This window comes from Lontra canadensis, unplaced genomic scaffold (assembly GCF_010015895.1).
Source record: "Lontra canadensis isolate GAN:19392208 unplaced genomic scaffold, GSC_riverotter_1.0 scaffold18, whole genome shotgun sequence".
Classification (NCBI taxonomy): domain Eukaryota; kingdom Metazoa; phylum Chordata; class Mammalia; order Carnivora; family Mustelidae; genus Lontra; species Lontra canadensis.
Window position 1 is genome coordinate 4,836,859 of NW_022631012.1, and position 24,705 is coordinate 4,861,563.

Sequence of the window (24,705 nt, forward strand, 5' to 3'; positions counted from 1 at the left end):
AGCAGCTTAATTAGTTATAAAAGGGAGTAGAGTCCATGGCATACCAAACTCTGAGAGATTCCGAAAAACCTGAGTTCTTGAGGTCATTTATGCTGACATGATCAACGAAAGCACACTTGACGTCCAGGGATGTTGTTCTCTTAGGTAGCAGGTGTTACAATATATCCTGCTGCCTTCCTATCGAGAATGAGGTGAGACCTTCAGAATCCAGCCCAGTGTACAGCCAGACAGGCCCACCTAGATTTGGATGGCCGGGTTATGGGTAAGCCTCACTGAAAAAGCCAAGCCTGACCTAACATACCTAAAGAGTAAAGGAACAACCACATGAATTATTTCAGGTGATGGTCTCTGAGGCTGCCTCGCAGAGCATACTGAGTACTGAGGCATCATTCTTGGGAAGGTCTTTAAAGCAATGGTTCCAAAGGAGAGGCTGAAAGAGACCTAATCAGGAAGTGCTGGTATGAGATGAGGGTAAGGGTGGACAGTGACAACAAAGGTTCCAGAAGTTTCCTATGTGACTGCTGCATACCTGCTTCTAATTGAGAAGCACGGCTTTATACGCCGCTCACCTAAGTGGCTCTCAAACATGGGAATCATCTGCAGCAGTGTTCTCCAAATGGGGTCCCCAGACCAACAACAACAACAGCAACATCACTTGGGGACTTATTAAAAATGCAAACTTGGGGCCCTGCTCAGAACTACTGAATCAGAAACTGGGGGTGGAGTCCAGCAATCTGTAGATGAGCAAGTTCCCCAGGTTGTTACACTGAAGCACAAGAACCAGCACCCCAGCACACAACCAAGTGGGCTCAAAAGGACAGGAAGGAAACCGTTCTCTCTGAAATACCCAGCAAGCTCAGAACAGGAAAATTCCCCTCATAATTGCATTTCACCTGGGGCATGTCCTACATTGCTCTCTAGTTAAAAAAATTTTTTCTTAATCTTTGCTTTTTTTCCCTTTGCACTTTTCTTGATAAATCATGACCTTTTCGATGGCTCCTTGGCTGACGGTTTGTGTGGGCAGCATCAGAGTAGCATCTCCTGAGTGGACACCTGCATCTTCCACGTGTTCAGAAATGGCATGGGAGATAACCTGGCCAAGAGAAGATTTTAGAAAGAGTTGTCAGGCACCTACTTCAGTGAAGCTAAGGCCCCTCCACCCTGTCTCTCCCCAACCCCCCCACAACCCCATTCTAACAGATGCCTGGAGCATTGACAAATTACTCTGCAGAGTCTTTGGGCAAGACGACCATATAAAGCCACATGCATGGACTCGCCTCCTCCCTGTAGAGTGACAGACTGCCCCTGGGGCAGCTGACAGTGGCTGAGCTGACCTCCCTCCTTTATTGATTAGAATGGGTACGAATCAGGAAAATACAACAGCTGAACTGAGTCATGTTGACTTAAGAACAAATAGGCAGCTAAAGAAAGCATTTGGGGCGCACTGGAGGGATCTTTATCTTTTCCTTCCAGGTTAGGGTTTAAACACTAGAAAAGATGGGAGACGTAACTATCCAGTGAGATGCGTGTATAACTTAGATGGTCCAGAAAGAAGACTTAAGATCTAGAGCAAGAGATTTTTTAATTAAAATTTGAGAAAGAAGGGGAAGCAAGAAGAAAATATTCTTATCTTCTCTTACAGGTAAGGAAACTAAGGCAAGATAAGAAGAAATAACCCAAGTCCATGTGACTGCTGTATGGCAAGTCAGATTTGAAGCCCTTATCTGTCACATTGCAAAGTTTATGGTCTCAGTCACCATAACCTGAATGTTAACAGCATGTGTGTCTTTGGGAAGTGATAAAGCTGACAGTCGGGGAGAATAATTGGGTAACTGTAAAAGACTTAAATAAATTACAGAGATAATTTGTTTATCAGATTTATAAATGACTTAAAGCAGAGTAACGTTGGAGTCTCCTGCTGAGGAGCTCTGTGACCTGGGCAAGGTACTTTATCTATTCAGCCTTGGTTCCTGATAAGGCAGTGCTAACAATGGTATCGGTGTCGTAGAATGTTTCTAAGGGTAAGAGAGAAAGCATATATAGTTTCTGACATGATATTTAGGGCATAGCAAGCATTCAGATTTTTTTATAGTGTCTAGAAATGGGGAGGCACTACTCCCACCAAGCTCTGAAAAGAATCACAATATAGCTGAAGCACTATTTCCATTTCAGAGTGTGACTATTTTAAAAAATTGTGAGTAACCTGGAACATTTCCAAAAGAAGGAGTCCAGGATGATAAGCAATGGTTGATGTCTGAGAGAAGCTTAGATTAAGAGCATATCCTAGCAAGCTGGAGCCAAATCAGGCCAACAGACGAGCATTATATTTGAAAAAAAAAAACCACAAATGTCTCCAGGCTAGTCTTAACATTCTCCACGTTGACATTGGTATGATCACATCACTCTCATTTTATACCTGAGTCTCAAATACTTAAAACGTTGAAAAGGAGGAAAGATTAAACATATGCTCTACAATTCTGAAGGCCAGAAGGTCAGGAATGAAAAAATTCCAGGGAAGCAGACTTTACCTCAAAAGAAGGAATAAATGAGATGTCCATATGACATCTTTCAGTCTGACAACTTTCTGTGCTCTGTATAACCAAAGTTGCTAAACAGAAAATAAGTGACCCCTTTCTGGGGATGCTGTAAAGAACATTCTCATCCTTTGGGGTATGGGGTTGAAATAAATGATTTCTAAGGATGCTTAAACTCAGGATTATATGATTCTGTAGTAAGAAATCATCACTGATGTGTGTGTATATATATATATATATATATATATATATACACATACACATATCTAAACAACCCTACTTTGAACTATTAATCTGCAAGACCAAAAAGACAAAAAGATTTAACATTTTCAGTAGTGTTTTGAAGTATCTACAAAGTAGAAAATGAAGGACAGTTTTTTAAAAATTTTTTCCTTAAAGCAAATAAAATGACACGGACTCCCTAAAACATTACTTCCTATATATCAAGATAAATCATAAATGCCTTATGAGTACAACTAGCAAACCTAAGGGAAGCATTCTTCACATTTTCATTTTTCACTGAAGTTGGAGGCATTCATTGTACTAGAAATACAGATGTGATCTGGTAAGCTAATTTTATGTTATTATCCTTATCCACCCAACTCTGTTTAGTTTTGTCTTTATTAATGCAATAAAAAGGTGGAGGCTGGGAAATCAAGAGAGGAGAAAAACTAGGGATTCAATTAGGAACTTCAGAAAGACAAGTATTAGATGTTTTTATAATACCCATTGAAACATAAAAGGAAACCCACAGACCAAAGAAAATGAGAGAGAAAAATCTATTCAAGAAGAATGATGAGTACAGGATGATAATTAATTTTGAATATCATCAAAGAGAAATCCTAACGGTATAAAACACAGGATATATGATACCTGTGACACATACACTAAGTTGTCAGTGAATCTGAAAATTTTGGGACTGAGCCACTCGTCCACTATTCTTAGAGACCTGTTTTGTAGAAATCAGGACCTCCAATCTGTTTCAAAACTGCAAGTTGCGGGTGGGGACAGGTGGAAGAAACTTGATGGGAAGGCAGAGATCTAGGAGATGGGGGTAAAGCACTTACTCTTCCATCTTTGCCAACAGCATCCATTTCCACTTCCCGGGCCCCCTCAATAAATTTTGTCAGCACCACTGGGTGTTCCTGTCATTGAGGAAAAGAGAAGGGCAGAATCCTTAGCTGACATGTGTATAGTGTCAAGTGAAAATTGCATACCGTAAGTAAATCTCAGTGTAATCCTTGCAAAGACCTTAATGCTCAACACACTACACAAACTCATTAGCCAATTTGTTGGGTAATAACAATGTCATTCTCTGCTTTCAGTGAGGGAGAGGGTCTCTCTTCCATCGTGAGTCCTCAGTCAACTGAACATGAGTGCTGAAATTTCAAATACAGACTTTTAAGTGAGTGACAGGAAAGAGAGGGCTAAGAAGAGGGTTGGATGGGGGAGTTATGAATATTTCTCTATTTTACTTATAACTGTGTATTTTTCTTGGTTCTAGTTCTTTCTCTCTTTGTACACTTGTCTTTTCCAAGTGCTGCAATTTCCTATATCAGTTCTCTCCAGGAGACTGTGAAAGAAATTAGGAGGAGAATCTCATTTTGTTTTGTTTTGTTAGGTCCAAGATGGACTCCATTACATGGAACTGACATTCCTTATACCACTTCTAAAGCATGGCATTTGCAGCATTTCTTTTTATTAATCTTAAAACATTCTTCCTTTCTCCACTGTTTTACACCCTTTTCCTTCTCGAAGTTCTCCCCATTCTCAGTTCCTTCATGACAGTGCAGTGAGGCCCTCCACCTTAGGACCACTGCTTGCTTTTTCTAGACAAAATGAATAGGTTGACTCACGACCTATAGTGTTCAGGCATCTCTTCTCGAAGCCCCAGGCACCAGCAACACACCACTTGCCTTCTTATCAGACCCTGCTTTTCCCTGTCTCTATGCCTCTCTCCCCCAAATACATCCCACTTTCTCTCCTCAGCTGTGACTTTCAAGTCTCAACTCATGCTTCAAGCCCTGACACAAAAGGTACTTCCTCCCCTAAGCCTTCTCCAAACATCTCCCGTCCTTCTGAACACAAAACCCCTTTGCCCACCATCATGGAGTTCATCTCATGCATATGTGTCAAATTTAATATATCTTATCTCCTTTAGTAGAACACTTGAAATTGAAAGGAATTTTGTGGAAAATTCAAAAGAACCAGTGTTTTATGCCATAAAGAAGCTTCTCTCTCCAATTAAATGAGGAAAATTTTCATACTTCCTTTTCTTCAAAAGCCTACTGGACATGCAACGATCTATTAGCCAAGGGGGGAAAAAAGATTCCTTTCCATCTCTGTTCCCTCTTCTTTAAATATCTGATGTTTACTGCAGCAGGACTACTGGAGCTGTGTTGAGACCTATATGGGATTTTTTCCTATATTTTGATGATAATAGCATGATTTAAAAAAAATTACCAGCTGTCTTAGCTTCCCTAGCCAAGCCTGAGACGGGAATCCTTGTTCAAGTGATTTATGGAGGGAGTTAGAAAAGCAGGATGGGACAGCAGGAAAAGGTTAGTATGTCGGTTGTCTCAGTGGAAACTGAATTTGGCTGTACTCCACAGGGGGCTCTGGAGGATGAACTGCAACACAGAGTAAGTCCCACCATGAGGCAAAGGTTGCTCACTGTTTAGTGTTTTGAGGGTGGTGCTGAGGTGAGGTATCTTGCCTCCGTGCTGAAGAAGCCCCCATTTGACTGAGAGTAGTTACCCAGAGAAGAAGTACACCTGGTCAGTATTACCAGCTGTCACTACAGTTAGGGACAGGTGCTTCTACAGATAAAGGGATCTGAGTGGGGCAATGACAGCATCCACCATCCTGGCCATTTGGACAACTGTATGAAAAAGTCCTTACCATGTTAAGAAAGAAAATCTCTTAATAAATTTCAATCTTTCTGCAATATTATACATTGTCAGCCTTGCTAAGACACTTTCCACCTTTGATATCCATAAACTATATTTTCTTATTTCTTTGTCAGGCTCCTTCATGTTTCCTTTTCTTTTACTCAGCCCTTAAATGCTGGTATCCCTCTCGTCTCTGTCTTCGCTATTTCACTCCCTCTGTACTCTCGCCTTGGTGATTGCCTCCTTCTCAAAACTCTAAAATGATATGCTATTTATTTCCAAAATTATATGTACATCTCTATCACTAACCAAAACCTTGATTCTCAACTTAAAATCTGTATAACCCACTGCTTTTGAAGCATCTGCACTTGGGTTTCTCATAGGCATCTTCCATAAAAGGTCAAATATTAAATATATGATTTCTTTCTCTAAAATTTCTCCTTCTCACATTCCCTATTTTAATAAATGGTACCACCATCCGTCTAATTGTCCAAGGCAGTGGCTCAGGAGCCATCCTTTATCAGATACTCTCTTACCCTCTGCCTCCATTCACTCACTAATTGCCTTCACTGAACATTCTAAATATTCTAGAATACATGTAATTCTTTTTTATCTTTACTATCATTACCCTGCTCCAAGGTGCTGTCATCTCTACCCTGAGCTACAGCAATAGCCCCTAATCTTTTTCCATGAAAGCAGTCTGGCCCCAAACTCATTATAACTGACAAGATTCTCTTATCTATTCCCGGCCTATTCTTCTACTCTTCCACCATGTGGAGTGTCCTAGCCATATACTAAGTACTTTATCAGTTTCTAGAAACTCCATTTTTTTCCTCAGCTTTGAACCTGTATCTGGGCTGCCCTTTCTTCCTACTCACACCCACAATGAAAACTTTTCAACAAGTTAACTCTAAATCAACCATTTTAAATTAATTTTAAAAACCCTCCTTTAGGGATGGACCCCAATACACTTACACTCACCCTCATCCTGTATTTTCTTACCGCGGTGCTCATTATATTTCATGTAATTAACTGAAGACTGATGTCCCTAGTAAAGAGAGTCCCCTGTGAGAGGAGACTGTATCTCTCTTTGTATGAGTGTAGCCCCTGATACTGAGAACAATGCCATAATACATAATATAGCAGGTGCTAAACATGAATGAAGACATAAATAGATGAGTGATTGATGGGGGCTGATTTTATTCTAGATTCACTGAACTGAGATCCCAGATTCTGCTGTATTTTGAAGAGGACACCTGAATCAGAATGTTCTCAATCAGGACATCTCCATTACAAAACTTTGGTCTAGTAGGGGCTCTATCCATATACTAGCAGAAAAAAATATTTTTAAAACTATTCAATGAGTAGAGGTCCTGTGGGATACAATGTCCCAGGCAGAAAAGAGAGGGCACCTGCTTCCTCATTTACACAAGCCCAGCTGGTTCTAACTATTGGTTTTTCAAACGGAGAGCATGCCCGATCCCTTGGCAGGAAGTCAGAGAGAGAAGAAAGTGTCTTGCTCCAGTCCGCATTAATGAAAACTGACCCACTGAGGGGATGCCCTCCTCAGCTATCTGACTTTCATACAGAAGTAAATTCAAAATCTGCTTGGTTTTCTTTTTTACACTCTTTGTCTTTCTCACCCTTTACTCTTCACTGACCCAATGTCCTGGGGAGCAACCACTATACAGAAGGGATGTCTGACTTCATAAGCAGGAACAGTCCATGCTCTTTCTTCCTCTTTGAAATGCTTCTGACTTCACTCTTTAGGTCCCTCCAAATTCCACTTGCCTAACATCAAACTCTTCTCTATGAGTTGTGCTCTCTCTCTGTCTTATTAAAAAAAAAAAAAAAAAAAACCAACAAGCTTTTGAAAGCTTTTAAAAGGAGAACATTACTTTCATCCTTTACAGTACAAGGTCTTCAGATCAATAACCTCACTGGGTAAATGGATCACACTGAGGTAATACCAAGGGAGAAAGTAAAAGCTGAGGGCAATGGAGGAAGGTAGTTGAATCACCACAAAATTATAAACATTTTTATTAACTGACAAATGGAATGTATCAAAATGAAAAAAAGTCAAAAGGTGAGCAAAGGGGTTTACTGTTAAAATTGCAGGGTTAACTAAGCCAGAGTCTCTCCAAGTATGAGAATTAAAAACCAGGAAAGCCCTCACTGAAACACGATGAGATTGGCTAGGCAGTCCTTGAGGCTAAGAACCCCAGGGGTAACTTGATCAGCATCTAACTTATGAACAAAGAAGGATATTTATACACCCTAACTCCTGGAGGCTAAAACCAGATCTGTGTTGCGATCAAATATGCGCTGGTCTTCTTCTTCCACTAACCCGAAGGATCTAAACACAATTAAATGCATTTGAGTTTTCTTATTCCCATATATAGGAGACTACTGAGTAGGGAGAAAGAAAAAAAAAAAAAGGTGGGGAGGAAACTATCCTAACATGGTGTGAAAAGAAAAACATATGAAATAAGGTAGCAATTAATACTGAAATAAGGTAGAAGTAAAAGTCACAAGGAGGAAATCGGATACTACCTGAGAGACTCTAGTGGCCTCCTCTAGGAATTTTTTCATCTCATCTTCAGAGAATACCACATTCATGGCCGACCCACTGGAAAAAAGAAGAGGACAGGTCAGTTTCTTTCACCACTTTGGAGGAAAAGCATGCTAGACTTCATTGTTTCTCAGAACAGTTCCAGGCAATCTCTAGTTTCATTCTGGACTGAATAAGAAGATACTTTTTTCTAAATTGAGTGCTTATTCCACTTAATCACGGGAACAATCAACCAAAGTAGAGTCACTCAAGTTAGGGGTAATAGCTGTGATGATGTCCCAAGAGAACCACATAGCTGTAGAGATAGCAGTATCCCAAAGTCTGTCCTTTTGATCCTGTGCTTTCATTCTGCTGGTTCCAGGTAATTCTTAAACCTTAACAAGATTCATGCTAGGATCTAGCTATTCTTTTTTTTTTTTTTTTAAGATTTATTTATTTATTTATTTATTTATTTGAAAGGGTCGGGGGAGAGAGCAAGGAGGGAGGAGCAGAGGGAGAGAATCTTAAGCAGACTCCTTGCTGAGTGTGGAGCCTGACACAGGACTTGATCTCAGGACTCTGAAATCACAACTTGGGCCAAAATCAAGAGTCAGACTCTTAACCGACTGAGCCACCCAGATGTCCCAGGATCTACCTACTCCTACTCTGTTCCTTCAGAGGTCATTGACCATGGCTGATCTTAACCCACAGGTCTGCTGTGAAAGCAGGTCATTCTACTACCGGCTAGGTTAGAAAAGTATAAAGTTTTTAGCAACATTTGCAAATATAATGTACAGTATCTGACTGAGAGATATTCAACTGTGTCCTTCTTATTGATTGCTTGAGAAAGAATGATGATATCAATTTATGCTGAATTTTGATATTTTTAAAGTGAGATCAGGGGCGCCTGGGTGGCTCAGTGGGTTGAGCCGCTGCCTTCGGCTCAGATCATGATCTCAGGGTCCTGGGATCGAGCCCAGCATTGGGCTCTCTTCTCAGCAGGGAGCCTGCTTCTCTCCCCCACCCCCGCCTGCCTCTCTGCCTGCTTGTGATCTCTCTCTCTCTCTGTAAAATAAATGAATAAAATCTTTAAAAATAAATAAATAAATAAATAAAAATAAATAAATAAAGTGAGGAAGAAGGAGGAATAAGAAGGAAAAAATAAGGAAGAAAAACACTACTTTCCACTTCTTTTTAAAAAGCAGCATTCTTTGCTTCTTCTACTCTATTACATATTTTTGCATAAAGAGCTTCCCATGTCTTCATCTATTTAAGACAGGAAGGCTAAGTCAATAACCCTGATAATTCACAGTATAGGAAACTGGAACAAAGAAATAGATTGAAAGCAAGCACAGTAGTCAAAGCTGCTTTCTGCAACCCTCCCTCAAATGTCTGTGTGTTCTTTAAATTAACTTACATTAATACCTCCAAGAAGAAGTAATATTTGATGGTGATTTATACAAAATGTCATTTAAATAAAAAGGGAAGTTTTCCACCTCATTTCAAATTTTTCATTATTTTAAAGGATCCCATCACAAATTCCATTTACACTTTCAAATTATGCACAGCAAATTGTGTTTCTCTTATTATCCCCTGTTCCGTGAAGTCCTTCCTTACGTGTGGTAACATCTGAAGAGAGTAAGTGATAATTCATAACTTCTCCTTTGATGATAGAACTTCGTTTCAAAGTTTAATATAAAAGATCCTCACCGTCTCTGTCCCTCACCATTATAATTCATCTATTAAAAAATGTGATCTCAAAAACTCAAAAAATTCAAACCAGAGGCACCATCAGAAGGTGCTGACAACAGTCAGAGATAAGCTGCCATTTCCGCTGACTAGAAAACAGACACTGGAAAGAGATGTCCCAGGTTTGTTTTGGTTTTGCTCTTTGGGTTTTTGAATTGTTCTCTTCTCTAATGTAGAACTACCCTCCCTCAGTTGGGCAACAAGATGCCCTAAGCAGTGTTATAAGATGGAGGACTGTGGACTCTTATTGCCACCCTCTGAAAGAAAAGCGATAAGCTGAATGACCACGCATAGGTCCTTTCTCTGGCCATCTTGGTTTGGGGGGTGTGGGCGGATTTACAAATCACTACACATTAAAGCCAAGTGCTATCAGCGTACCGCATGCAGTTCAGTATCTCCTGATTTTTAAATCATTACTTTGGGAAAACAATATATTACCTCAAAACATAGGAAGGTCTCAACAAGCAGGGGTAGCCCACAGAATTCGCGAATTCCAGTGCCTCATTCTAATTAATAGAAACAACAACAACAAAAAGCTCATGATTAGTTTAAAACACTCAACAGAACTGCAGAAAGGCATCTTTAGAACAAATGGTAATACAAGCCCTTTTATTCTTTCTCTCAAAAGACACCATTAAAATGTAAATTGGACATGGAAACATATAAAATTCCTAGTTTCTAATTGTAAGTATCAATCAAGCTCAAAAATAGTTTGAACGTCTTTCATTGTCCGAATCTTAATGAGAATACTCTTACCAACTCATAACCAGCATTTAACTGCACTCATGGAAATATACCAACTTCAAAGTCAAGTCACTAAGCCTAAGTGCCTCCTGTCTGCCCTGAAGTTAACATCTGTGATTAGTTAACATTCGGGTTGCAACACTTCAAAAGCCAACATTAAACACAGACCCGTGTTTCTCTCCTTACCAAAGTGTTAACAGCCTTCCAGGGTGCCTGAGCCACCTTCAGCTCGTCCAAGACAGCTGAGAAGATGGAGCGATCCTCAGCCCGGTCGATCTGCAGAGGGCTCGTGCCCATGATCTTGACACCATTCTTGTAGAGAGGGACTGCCAGGTTGTTTGGAATCTGACCGCCCACTGAGATGATGCAGCCACCGCACGCCTGGAAAAGACACCCATAACATCGGCCGTTAGGGCCACTTCGCGATGGATGAACAACTGCTTCACATGTTGTGATTGTTGCATGTCTCCCATCCATGGGCAATATCAAGTTATGCCCCCAAAGAGATAAACGAACTTCTTTCCTCCTTTCCAGGCACTTACACGCAAAAATCTGTTTGAGAGTTCCATACAACGACACATGACTGCCATGTCAGACTTCCACACAACTACACAGGAATGTATGATATTGACGTGTATGACAGTTAGAAAAAGGAAATCAAGACAATTAACGTTTTCACCACGCACTCTACTGTAATCAAGTGCTGCTTGGACTACTGCTCTAATTCCCTAAATGGACAGAGATCTCTCCTTCTAATGCTCACTTCTCCTTTTGCCCTCCAGCCCAGGCCTTCACTGAGATGAATCATCCTACGAAACTGATCCACCAAGTCACTTCTATACTGGAAACTCCAAAGATTTCCTATGACTAAAGGACAAGGTGTAAACTCATCACCATCATCAGGACAATGAAGAGTCTCCAGCCTTTTCTGTCACCCTTCTTCTCAGCACCAAGAAGACCTCCTACTCAGTATCCCCAACTACGTGCACTCCCACTAGCAAGCTTTCTGCCCACTTAACCTTCCCCTGCCTTTGCTACTTCTCTCCTTTTCCCCTCTCCCTTGTCTAAACTCCACCATCTCTATACTACAGCCCAGTCTAAATCCTACCTCCCATTTTTACATCCTCTCTCCTTTCCTGTTACCTTGGCTCTTGTCTACAGTACCCAGTAACTGATTTTAGTCCCTGTTTCCTTACTAATTGCCCTGAAAACAGGATCTGAATCTTTAACCTTAATTTTCTATTAGTAGTCAAGACTTCCAGACTAAAAATAAAAGTACATATCAAAAAACAAAAATAAAAATAAAAAAATAAAACTGCTGAGTCCCAGGTCACTCCAGGAATATAACATAATCAACCAGGGGTACATGCATGAATCAAGAAGAAAAAGCCCCATCCATTTCCTTAAAATAAGCATTTCCAATAAATGTTCACTTTTTATTTTTAGTAATTACTAGAATGCATCATATTTTGCTTTTAGTTATAGAATGATCACCATGGTAATAAAAACTACTATTACGGCTCAGTAACAATTACAGCCTGAAGGTCTCATGAAGTACACTTTTAAAATTTCAATGTGTATGTAAGATATTGTTATGGATAAATATATTTTATTAATAGAAATATGGGAAGAAAATGCTAGGAAGAAGGTGAAATAGAATTCCAGCTTAAGGAGATAAAAGGAATAAAGAAAAATTTCTGAATTTCAAAAGGAAAAAGTCCCATCTTAATTGTCTCTGTGAAACTCCCTCTAACATTTAGTCTTCATGTCTGCAAAATTAGAACAATATTTGCCTGCTTCACAAGGTCACTATATAAGTTAAATAAGATAATAAACATTAAAGGCCTTATACATTATAAGTGCATAAATAAGACATTGTTATTAATATTAGAAAATATTATTATAACTGATAGACCACCGATCTTGGAATAATTTGTATTTGCCTTAATAACGTACTAATGAATACTGGAACTGCTGAAGTCATAGATATTAACCAAATGTATTTTATCATTATTTGAAATAATTCTGAGATAGTCTTAAAAGGGATAAAGCTAATTTGTCTTTGATGAGAGCAACGATAGTAGTGCCTAAGCAAACACCTCACAGTTGAGTGCTTAAATGCCTTGTAAACAGTATGGAAAACAATAATCCACAGTTCTGCATATTTATAAGTGCTTTTATCATTTCTCATATTCAATATACATCTTTGCAAAACCTTTAAGAAGATTTATTCTTTGTACTATAATAATATTTTTATTTGCTTATTATTTTTAGTTTGTTAGCAGAGTTAATATTTTAGAGGCTTAAAAACTAATTCCTCAATTAAATGCATACAAAGATTTTTCACGTGAAGCACTTCAACATAATTTCTAAAAAGAGAAGTATCAACTTGTGAGCAAAAATAGGGGACCATCGCACACAATGGGAGCTCAAATTTGAGTGAAAAGTCTTTAATAAATACACTAACATTTTTTAAAATGTTCTATGAAATCGCTTTTTATTTTTTCAACAAATTAGCAACTTTTAAAACAGTAATAACATAATCTGCTACTATTCCTTAAGGATATTACTATTTGCCCTACACCATCTGTTTGACCTTCACTGTATTCCTCTGAGACAGTTATTACTCTCCCCATTTTACAGCGAAAGAAACTGAGGCTCAATGATGGTGAAATGACTTGCCCATATTTCTAATCTAGCAAATGCAGCTAGTACTGAACTCAATTTTCCACACTGTAAAGCAGTTATGTTTAAATAATAAACCGAATCTTCGAATCTTAAGGTAACTATTTTTCTGCCTGGTTGCAAGTGTCGTTACTGCTAGAGGTTGCAAAGAGAGCTATTTCTGAAACATTGTTTTTTGAAAAGTGGTAGAAAAACTTCCTCTGCAAAACCCCATTCTCATCATTGACTCCAGAAATAAAGATCATTGCTGGAAAGACAAATACATCCACAGGACATTTTAGAGTAATGGTGGACGGTGTAGTGTAGTTTTGCCCACACAGCAAAAGGAAATCAGTACAAAGAACATGTTTGTAGGATGAAGTTAATATACGATAGTTTTGTGGAAGAATTCATCTTAAATTGTCCCCAACTCCAAGCACAGAACTAGCAGGGACTTAGTAAGAGAACTTGGTATCCCACATGGGAAAATTATCATTACTACCATAATGATCACTTAAGCCTAAATAGTTTTAAATAACTCACTGACATAAAATATTCTAAAATTCAGATTTGTTTCACAGATCCCTAAGTACCTGGCTGAAAATAATTCCATCAGAGTCCCAAAGTTCCACTGATCTTACCTGGATTTGTTTATATCTTTTTACTCAGTTTAGTTTCCTGTTTTATTTTTTTCTAATTTGGTATCACTAAGCTCAGACAATACCACACAAGAATATTTCTGAAACAGTATTCAAGTACAATCACACCACAAATGTATTTTTAGTACTTTGGTTTGTCCTTATTTTTATGGGCAAATTAAATGATACATTATAGACAGAATGCAAGAGAAAAAATTTATCTTACCAACAAAAATAGCGTTTAATTCATTAAAAGATGGCCCTAATTTTTATAATTTCATGTATTATCGCTAATTAACAAAACTCTATTCTTTGTACATCTATGAGATTGATTATCTTTACTGTGCTTTATTATCTTAGTTACTCACATCTTAGTAAAACATTTTTAACACTTTAGGCAGACCCTTAAGATTGTATTTAATTACAGTTAAATCAAATGCTAGGAATGAAGCCCAATTCTAGTTTAGAGCCATGAATTCCCTAATGGGTTTTATTTACCATTAATTAATGATTTTCATTCATTCATTCATTTAATTCAAATTGTGTTACAGAGGTGTCATTGTATATGTATATACATATAGCATAAGGTATTAAAAATAGAACAATTATATCATTAATCAGAGTACATTTTTATGTGGGTATGATCCAGTAAATTATTCACTATAAAAGAAAGAAAAATTAAGAAGGACTCAAACTAGATAGGGACATCATAAGGTGTCAGGTATATTGCCTGGCATTTTTAGACTCAATCTGGTTTTTCATGAAGAAATTTTTTAAAAATGAGAAATGAAGTTTATATGGGGCCAGGATAGAGAAGAAAGTAAATGTTCATTTATACAACTTTTCAAACCATGAGTCTCCAGAGGAAAAAAGGAGAATGTAAAGTTAAGACAGGATCTGTGTGATTCTTTTTTTTTTTTTTTAAAGATTTTATTTATTTGAGAGACAGTGAGAGAGAGCACGAGAGGGGAGAAGGTCAGAGGGAGCAGGCTCCCCATGGAGCGGGGAGCCTGATGCGGGACTCGATCCCAGGACTCTGGGATCATGACCTGAGCTGAAGGCAGTCGCTTAACCAACCGAGCCACCCAGGCGCCCCATCTGTGTGATTCTTTTAAAAAAATAATTTATTTATTTGAATGTGCAAACAGGTGGGGGGATGGGCAGAGGGAGAGAGAGAGAGAGAGAAAGAGAGAGAGAATCCCAAGCAGACTCCCTGCTGAATGCAGAGCCTGACCCAGGGTTGAATCTTGGGACCCTGAGATCATGACCTGATCCAAAATCAAGAGTTTGGCCATTTAACTGACTGAGCCACCCAGGTTCCCCCTGATCTGTGTGATTCTTATTCATTGCCATAGCCTGCAAAGATTATTGCATAATTCATCCCTAGAAAATAGATTTAATAATAGATCTAATAAAAGAGAAACACAATGTTGCAACTTTCATAAACAATGTAATAATATCCAACTATTATACCTCAAAATAACTTGAGAACATCTTTTCCCTTATAAGGAGTGCCTTAGCCAAAATTATAAACTAAGCAAAATATTATCTGTCAAAGCCTTGTAGATAGTAGATACCAATTTCTCATTTTCTTGGCACTTCCCCATACTCAACACCAAAATTAAGGAAAAAAAATTAAAATGTGAATTTCTTTTCAAGGAGTAGAATCCATAACACAATCACAAGTAATAAATGACTTGAATTTAAAGGTTTGCTCTTTATAAAGTATTAAAAAATGTCTGCATTTCTGTAGTATTTTCTATTAAAAAAAGAGAACAAGTAGGAAGGAGATTTTAGCATAAGAATCCCCTCTCATTCCACCTCCAACTATGGTTTTTTTGTTGGTTTGTTTGTTTTTGGTAGCCTTCATGCCTAACATGGGCTTGAACTCATGATCCTGAGATCAAGAGTACATGCTCTACCAGCTGAGCCAGACTGCTTTGTTCACGATGCATGTCACTTTTCTGACTCCCCCTCGTGTTTTCTTTAGAGGGTATATCCTTATTGCCATGGAAATACGGTAGGTCCTGAACTAAACCAAGAAACCTGGACCAGGAGACTCATCATACTTTCTACCATCCTATGTAGCTATGTAGCCTAGTGCCTTTCTAAAGTGACTCAAATGTGTGCTTTTGAGCAAGTTTAGATGTGCTTCCAATTTTCTGTAGATTTACCATTGAATGTCTCAGTGCCTTTAGCATCACTAGGGATACCCAAAGCTGGATTATGGAGATTGTGAGGAGATACACAACAACCTCAAAAAAGGAAACATACACACATATGTACTGTGTGTATGACATGTGTATGTGTTAATATAATATTTCCTGTGGGATAGTCTAACAAATACATCAATGGAATATTGTTCTTATATTCTTCAATATAACATTTAAAAATATCTTACATAGTAGCACTATAAATGTCAACTAGCTTCAAAGAAGGACCAATTTATTTTTTACCATCATACTGAATTCAGTTACTATAAAAGGATCTCATTAATATCCATGTATAACCATATCCAAAGGCAGTTGTAGAAGTTTTTAATCTTTCCTTAAACTGTTTCATGCGGAAATAATTAATTATGCGTAAAATGCTCACTGCAATTCCTGTAATCCTCATTAATATTTTTTAAACAATTATGTAATTTTTCATTTATTTTTGTTATGGGTCCCAATATTATTCTAATGTCTTAAAGGTAAGGACATGGTTTTACAGCTTCCTATCATGCTGAACCTGGTATTTAAAAGGTATTCAAGATATATTTGTAGAATGTACTTGTTTTGATCCTCACGTGAAATGAATCTTGAGAAATTATTAGAAAAACCACGTCAGAGACAAAACTAAAAATTGTCTATATTCTACCTAAATTGTCTATATTCTACCTATATTCAATTTCATTATATCCAAAGATAAGTGTGTCAGTCTCAAATGGACAACTATGATGATATATCCATCCAAAGTTTGTCTATTTTTCCTCAAGGTAATAAAATCATTACATGTTCTAACACTGAAATTTACACCTTCCCATGTGGTTTCAGCCACAAATCTCCTTATCTTCACAATACCTGTACGTAGCACAGATATACACTCATTTGGTCCATTAACAACAATAAAAAGATGAAACACGGAATTTAAGAAGTTTGCACAACTAATGAATTGTCAAGTCAAAGCTTGAACTTAGGTATTGTGGCCCTAATTCAGGTTTTTTTTGTTTTTTTTTTTCCCTAAGTGACCGTATTTTATACATAGGAATGATTCTCCATCGTAGGGAATTAACTGTAATGACATGAAAAGACTCAACCACTAGACATCACCCTGAAATCTACCAGTAGTTGTTTTTTTTTAACTGTAACACTTTAACTTGTCTTACAGACTTATAGTAACCTGTGGTCATAGGAATCCCTAGTGAAGATACTCTCGATAACACAAGAGTGTGGGTGGAAGAACTGCCAGAGAAACATAGAGAAGTACCAGTATTGTTCAGAATGAACTCCTCCATCTTAAACTGAAGACTAATGGCTTCATCTGACAGCACACAGAATTAACCACACAGAATTAACTGGTCATTTGTGAACAACTGACTTCTCTCCTCTGGGGGCCATTCATTATTAAACTGTAACAACACACAAACTAGAGAGAGGTGGCTTCTTCTATGTCTAGATGATCAATTAAATCATTCTACAAAATATTTTGGAGGGTTGTCTTGTATTAGTTAATACATGTCTGGCACATGTTACCAAAAGAAGGGTTTTCAATCTAGTTGGAATGCTTAGAAAGAAAAAAATAATCACTCTGTGCCAGGGCCTCAAGACTTTAAGGCTGGGATAATTTTTTTTTTTTTTTTTTTTTTTTTTTTTTTAGTTTCACTACAAAATTAGACAGTGGAAGACACTGGCAGCTCTTTCTCCAAAGGGGAATTACAACATAAATCTACATACATACATCTACATCTATAAAGTATGCACTACATATATTTTTCTTCTTTTTTTTTTCTCTTTTTACCTCCTGATGGTAGATGTCTAGGATTCTCTCCAAAGACAACTCTTCAAAGTACAATTTGTCACACTCATCAAAGTCTGTGCTCACAGTCTCAGGGTTACAATTCACCACCACTGTCTTCTTGCCAAGCTGACGCAGTGTGCGGATGCTGGAGACAGCACACCAATCAAATTCCACACTGCTGCCTGCAGAGAGGGTGAGATTGGGAAGAGGGGTAAAAGAAACACAAAGTTACAACACAAAGACCAGCAGAAAGATATTGCTAAGGCTAATAAGGAAGCTAATGCCCTTTCCTTGCAATTTTTAAAACTCCAAAATGTAAATTTCAGATACATTACGCACGCTACAATAATAGGAAAAACAGGGACTAATTAAACAACAATGACATGTTGGCTGTTTTGTATGCTACGTTCTGCAATAAGTAATCTCCATATTTGAAACATTCAAATTCAAAGTTAATGCGAGATCCTTGTAATGATTTTTTTAAAACCTCATTTACAAAAAAAGAACTCAAAGTGAACATATTGACCTCAGGACACAAAAAGAGTCAAGCTAGTGATCAGAATACTTGAGTTCTTGTTTTAGTTATTCCACTTTAGTTACTCTGCTCTCTGAGGGCTAAACCCAATGATCCCTGAAGTGCCTTCGAGCTCTGACATATCTTGATTGATTGGAAAATCCTGTCCTTTCCAAGCATATCCTTTTAAACTTGGCAAGGCCACCCCATGCAGAGTGAGTGACCTTCTAAAAAGTAATTTGAAGTAGAGTAATGGCCTAAATACCTCAAAATATCACCTCTACTGGGACGCCACAGAACTGAAAGTCCTGGGATTTGTACTAATCCTTTGCATTAGGATTCTGTCTTCTAAAAATTCTTATCAGAATGATAATTATCCAAAAATAGTAGCATGCTAATTTTCACTATCAGTTAAGTATATACTTGATTATTAGCTTAGCTAGTCTTCCCTGGGTCCTGAGGTAATGCAGAATTGTTACAGGAATTAGGCAAAATTTGAATAGGAAAGAAGAAATTTCTACAGAAGAGAAAGGTAAGTCCTGGTGGAGGGATTCAGGCCATTAGGCCATAAGATAACTACAGGGGTAAAGATAAAAACACTTTCGACCTACTTCAAGATTTGAGCAAAGATTGCTGAAGTAGCATATCCTGAAGCACTTGGTTAATTGTAAAACCTAAAATAAACTATGTTTAAAGTAACAGAGTAAGACTACATACATTTTAAATTATGTATTTTATCATTTCTATACTAGAATAACTTGCAAGACTAAATGTTAAATACACTTGTTGAGAAATATCATTGCCTATTTAAATATATACTTTGTAACTATAAATTATGATTATTATATCGTTATTAAATGTCTAATTTTAAGTGACTGGGTGAGGTGTCACAATTTCTGCTGAGAACATTTTAATTAAATAATATAATGCTCTGTCTATGCACCAATGATAAAAGCTCTTTGCATTTGATATCAACAGAAGTCATATATTTCCAGATCTCATCTACAAATGTAATTTCTGGTTGATATAAGACGTTGTTGAACAAATATAGATCATTGCATAAAACTGTGCCTGATGATAAAAGGTCAGAGTGTAATTCATTCCCCAACTTCAATGAGAGGCTCAATTTAGTTCATGAGGATAAAAACATAAAAGGAGGACATGGTGAAACAGGAGAAGGAATTAAGTTGAGACCTGCATCTGAGTCCCACATGTATCATTTAATAGCTATATCAACTTGGGCTTTACCCAATTGAAACTTTTTCTTACTTTGCAAAATATTTATTATAACAGCATCTCTTTTACATAGTTCTTAGAATAATAGAATGAACATGTGTGAAAAGTACTATATAAACTATAAAGTCTTATGGAAATATGTTATCACTTTACCAATGTGATATGGACCACAACCCAACACCATCATTCCATGGTCATCAAAACTGATATCATGCTCCTGAGGAGGAAAAGAAAAAAAAAAAAAAAAGACACAGAAATTATTGTGTGTTATTCTTCAATCTAATTAAACTCTTTGTCCTGCCACTGTGTCTGTCTTTCTCATTTTTCCTCTTATTGACATGTATCCTCTACTAGTCTCTGGGACCTTGTAAGTATAATGTATAAGCTCTGTTTAGTCACAGAAAATAAGTTCAATATTGTTTTAGTTAAATAGCCAGAAGAACACATCATAATTGTATGTTTATATAACTCTTATTATTATAATTTACTTGTTTGATTTCACCATCTTTAGGCAGTTCTGAAAAGACTGAGTATGGAAAGACATTATCATATCTGACCCACATGATGTCACATTTAATACCAAGATTACTAGAGAAGCAAAAACACAAAAGTTGTATTTCCCCATGTGGATAATTTACTAAATCTGGAGCTTGCTGCATACAACAATTTAGCAGTTCCTACCTGACCATTGTAGGTAATATAGAGGTAGTTTGTTACTGATGGGTATTCTGCAGCCAGTGTATCGATCTGCAAGAGAAAATAAATAAATAAATAAATAAATCGGGATTTTATTCCCTTTGTTGTATTTTTTTCAAGAATAAAAAAAAATATTGTGCTGCATTCATATTCCTTTAATGCCTCTTACTGTCAGATACAAAGACAGATAAAAAGCTAGGTACAATTCAATTATTGCCTAATTCTGAAAATGAGATTAGGTGGAGGAACAATGATATAATCTGGTTATCATTTGACCAACAAATAACAATACACACCCCAGAGCATCACTGATCGACTACAGCAGTACATTTCATGTACAAAGCACAATGGCCATAGTCAACTGGCTACCAGGAAAATTTACCCAGACTGCTATCTAAAGCAGCTCAAACCACAGCAAAATGACCTGTATGTAAGAATGTTTTTGGTTTGCAAATTAATCCATAGGATTTTAGTTACCTATGGCACTAAGCAATGGGATGACAAAAATACCTTAAAGCTTGGGGATGAGGGGGAGGGGACAAGGTCTCATTGAACATATTTAGAAAAAGTAAATCAATTCAGTTCTCAAAGGCCAGAAGCTCAGCTTAGTGAGCAAGAACTCAGGGCCAACAGGGCAGGCTAGTGTAAGGCAGGTGAGAAGGAAGAAAGATAATTGCTGAATAGAATATATTCAGCATCAAACCTGAGACCAAAGGGTATGCATGTGCCCCCTCAGCATGTGGAAAAAAAGTCAATGATTTTAAAGGACAAAAACCAGCTGGTGGTACTTTAAGCCAAAGCATCCCTCTACTAAAGTCCAAAAAAAAAAAAAAAAAAAAAATCACAATGGTACACCTATGAAAGTTCTTCTGTGATTGTCATGAATACTAGATGAGCTCATTATGCCCAACCCTATCACAATGAATACTAAATGAACCATAATGATGGGACACTTAAAATAAAGTATTACCCTGTAAAAAGTTAGTGCCAAAAGAGATAACTATTCTTTTCAAGAGGTCAGCCACCATGCTAGGGTATTTCAAGTCCTTCTATTATACTAAGGATTTAACTTATCACAGATCTATTTGTACATGGGTCAAAAAGTAAAGGAGAGGTCATTTAAATTTTTTTTCACTTAGGGAGAGAAAACCATGTACCCATTCTTACCTTTACATCCCAGTGCCCCTTCAACCTTTCCCTTTTAAGTATAAATCAATCCTGTGCTAAATAAAATTGGTGGTATCATGGGCTTCAATTAGACAAGTAGAATCATTTTTGAAATTCAACCCTCTTTCTGTTGGCAGTGGCTCTATGACTTGGTGCCTATGTTTCCCCCTTGAGGAAAGGGAAACTTCTTTACCTGTTTAACCCAAGGGTGGATGTTTTTCTTCAGCCTCAGCTCCCTTGTCTGGGCCTCAGTCAGCCCAAGGCATTTTGAAATCTGCTTGTCTGAGAACCCAATCTCCTTTGACTTTTTCAAGGTTTCCTCTGTAATGGACTCACTAGGATTTAAAGAAAAAGAGAAATTCAAGTTTAGAACAGACACAGTAAGGACCAGTGAACTGTTCAATTTCAAAAACACCAAAGTGTCCTTCTTTTTCATCTTCAACATGTTTAGATATCCTATCTTTTTAAAAATGCACAAATTAAATAGCACACTAAATCGTCCACCCTCTGCAATCTTTCAGTGTTTTCAAAGCTGACCTTTTCAAATATGTGTTTTCCTACTTCCATACCCCCAGCACCTTATTCTCTTATTTTCTGAAAAAAATGGCTTCTGTATTTACTGTCTTAATGGACTTCCTCTTTCAAAATAAGCATGGACCTTCCTCTTACTAAATCTAGGAAACTTTTCTCAAGTTTCTTCTCCTCAACCTGTCAACATATGACCTACTTGATGTTTCATTCTTTAAAGATATCGTCCTCTGGCTCTGATAGGTTGCTTCTCACCCTACTTTATAATTCGCAAAAAAATTATTTACTGGTGTTTTCCCCCCGCAAGTCTCTATCTTTTGTTACCAGATTTAAGCCTAAAGTTCTGGCTACCTTTTCTCTCCCTCTAAATGTAACCACTGTCATTTGCTCAAGCACTATAAGTAATCAATAATTCCCAAGTCTGTAGCTCCTTCTCTAATGTCTGACTTATTCTCCAGGTCTTTATATGTAGGATCTTCAGGAAACACCTTCACCTGGGAATCCTAACATTGTATCAGACTGGGTATACTCTCCATAAACTCTCTATTTACTAATATTACATAGCTATCTATGTCCGCAAGATAGTTCTCTGTGATTATTTCCCACCCATAGTGTAGACTGTATTTGTGCTATTTCTCTCACCTGTAGTGACTTCAACATTCCTATAACCTACCCAACTGCTCTCCACCTCCCAGCCACTCTTTATAGGTCAACTAGAGCCAAGTTCCATCCATAAGATCTCTCAGTCTGCTCTCACTCACACATCTTCCTGGGCTCTTCACTGACTCATTTGCCTAAAGGCAGGAGCATAGTTGGAACCATACTGCTTAGCATGTCAATATTGCCAATATTTTTAATGTTTCCTAGCTTTTATTCACCAACCTGACTTTTTTCCCGCTAGATTCATGTTCCATGATGACAAAGAATACATCTGACTCATTTATCAATTCATTCCCAAAGTTTAGCAGGTTAGTCCTCAGACAACATTCAGTAAATATTTATTAAATGAATAAGGGAAATTGGACTTCAACAGCTTTTGTAGAAAAGACAAAGTTATTGAAATCAGCTTATAGCTAGAATTCAAAATGTAATACAAAAGGTAATACAAAAAATAATTTGTAAAGAGCCAAGATACAGAAGAATAAAATACTTCTGTAAAAGTATATTTAACTAAATAGCTATGGGCCCACTATTTCAAGCAATAGTCAATACAATAAAATTCAATTTTAACAGTCTGATAGTCAATACAATGAAATTAAAATATAACAGTATGTTCTCAGAAGATCTAACAATAAATAAAACATTTTCATTGAAATTCTGCTAATAAAATGTAGTTGAATTAAATCTATTGCATTTTGTTCATTCTATTCTTCAATCTTCTTTAATTAATTCATATTCTGAGTTTAGAGAAGAGAGAATCAAGCTGGTATATTTAATAGCTATTTCTCTGGCTTTTGGATATCAGTCCTAGTTTGGATTTTTACAGCTCTGTCTCTTCCCAGTCAATTTGCTTTTTCTATGGCACTTAAATTTCCTTCTGTCTCTCAAGTTAATTCATTATTTCTTCCCAACATATTTAATGTCTTTTTTTCTATTCTGATTTTGATTTTTTAATTTTCCCAAGTGTTTGATAAACAGTCTCCCAGAGCAACACATTTTTCTGTCAAATTCTTGAATGTAATCTGATTATTTAGTATGATTAGTCACGTGCTATGTGTGCAAAGTACTGGGCTTCCTGCTCTAGAACTATGCTGTCCAATATGGTAGCAATTAGCCACATGTGACTATTTAAATTATAAATGTTAATTCATCTAAAAATTTTTAAATTAAATTTTAGATTCACAATTGCACTAGCCACATTTCAAGTGTGCAACAGCCATATGTGGCCAGTGGTTACTGTTACTGTATTAGATGGTGTGGATTACAGAATATTTTATCGTCACAGAAATTTCTACCTAGGCCATGCTGCTCATGAAGATACAAAACAGTATTTGAGACAATGCAATGATAGGGAGCAATTCGAAACACTTTATGGAGAGACAGGCTATGTGGTGCAAAGTGAGGTCAGACAAAAGAGATAACAATGTGAGTGGATGTAGTAGAGACCTACTATGGCAGTAGAGGAATAAGAACAGAGCCATAAAGTTAAGCTTTCTATGGTTGAAGGAGTTGACAGATGTACTGTAGGCAAGGGTAATTGCATCTGCAATAATTTGAGACCACGATGGGCATGGCAGGTGTAGAATACATACTGAGGATTTGTAGTTAGTAGAAAATTATGAATGGTGAAGGTGGGGCAACACCCACTGTCATTCTTACATCAATGCTTTAACACTTAGTGAACATGCCCTGTGTCTCAGGTTCTATGCCACCTACTTTATTTTTTAAATTCTTTATTTAAATTCAATTTAAATGGAATTTTAATTAAATTAAGTTAGCATAGAGTAGATTATTAGTTTCAGGGGTAGAATTTAGTGAGTGATTCATCAGCTGCATATAACACACAGTGCTCATTACATCAAGTGCCCTCCTTAATGCCCATCACCCAGTTATCCCTTCCCCGATCCACCTGCCCTCCAGCAGCCCTCAGTTTGTTCTCTATAGTTTAGAGTCTCTGGTGGTTTGCCTCCTTCTCTGTTTTTTCCTGTTTTATTTTATTTTATTTCTGTGCTACTTATTTTAATGATGGAGAGATAAAATATTGAATCTCTACATTCAGGGAGGTCAGAGTATATTAGGAGGCAAACAAATAGCCACTGACAGGGGCTCAATGGGTTAAACCTCTGCCTTCGGC

The 24,705-nt window shown here is 37.2% G+C and overlaps 1 protein-coding gene across 1 annotated transcript in view; it reads right to left on the minus strand.

Annotated features, from left to right (window-relative positions):
- Positions 1–24,705, minus strand: part of CPS1 (carbamoyl-phosphate synthase 1) — a 123,946-nt gene that overhangs the window by 20,011 nt on the left and 79,230 nt on the right. Inside the window, exons 22-30 of the mRNA XM_032859891.1 lie at positions 21,577–21,718; positions 20,202–20,267; positions 19,674–19,737; positions 17,771–17,952; positions 10,656–10,850; positions 10,164–10,231; positions 7,979–8,054; positions 3,602–3,679; positions 986–1,093 (exon numbers count right to left, since the gene is read on the minus strand). Coding sequence (XP_032715782.1) covers positions 986–1,093; positions 3,602–3,679; positions 7,979–8,054; positions 10,164–10,231; positions 10,656–10,850; positions 17,771–17,952; positions 19,674–19,737; positions 20,202–20,267; positions 21,577–21,718 — 979 coding nt within the window. The remainder of the gene's footprint in view (positions 1–985; positions 1,094–3,601; positions 3,680–7,978; positions 8,055–10,163; positions 10,232–10,655; positions 10,851–17,770; positions 17,953–19,673; positions 19,738–20,201; positions 20,268–21,576; positions 21,719–24,705) is intronic.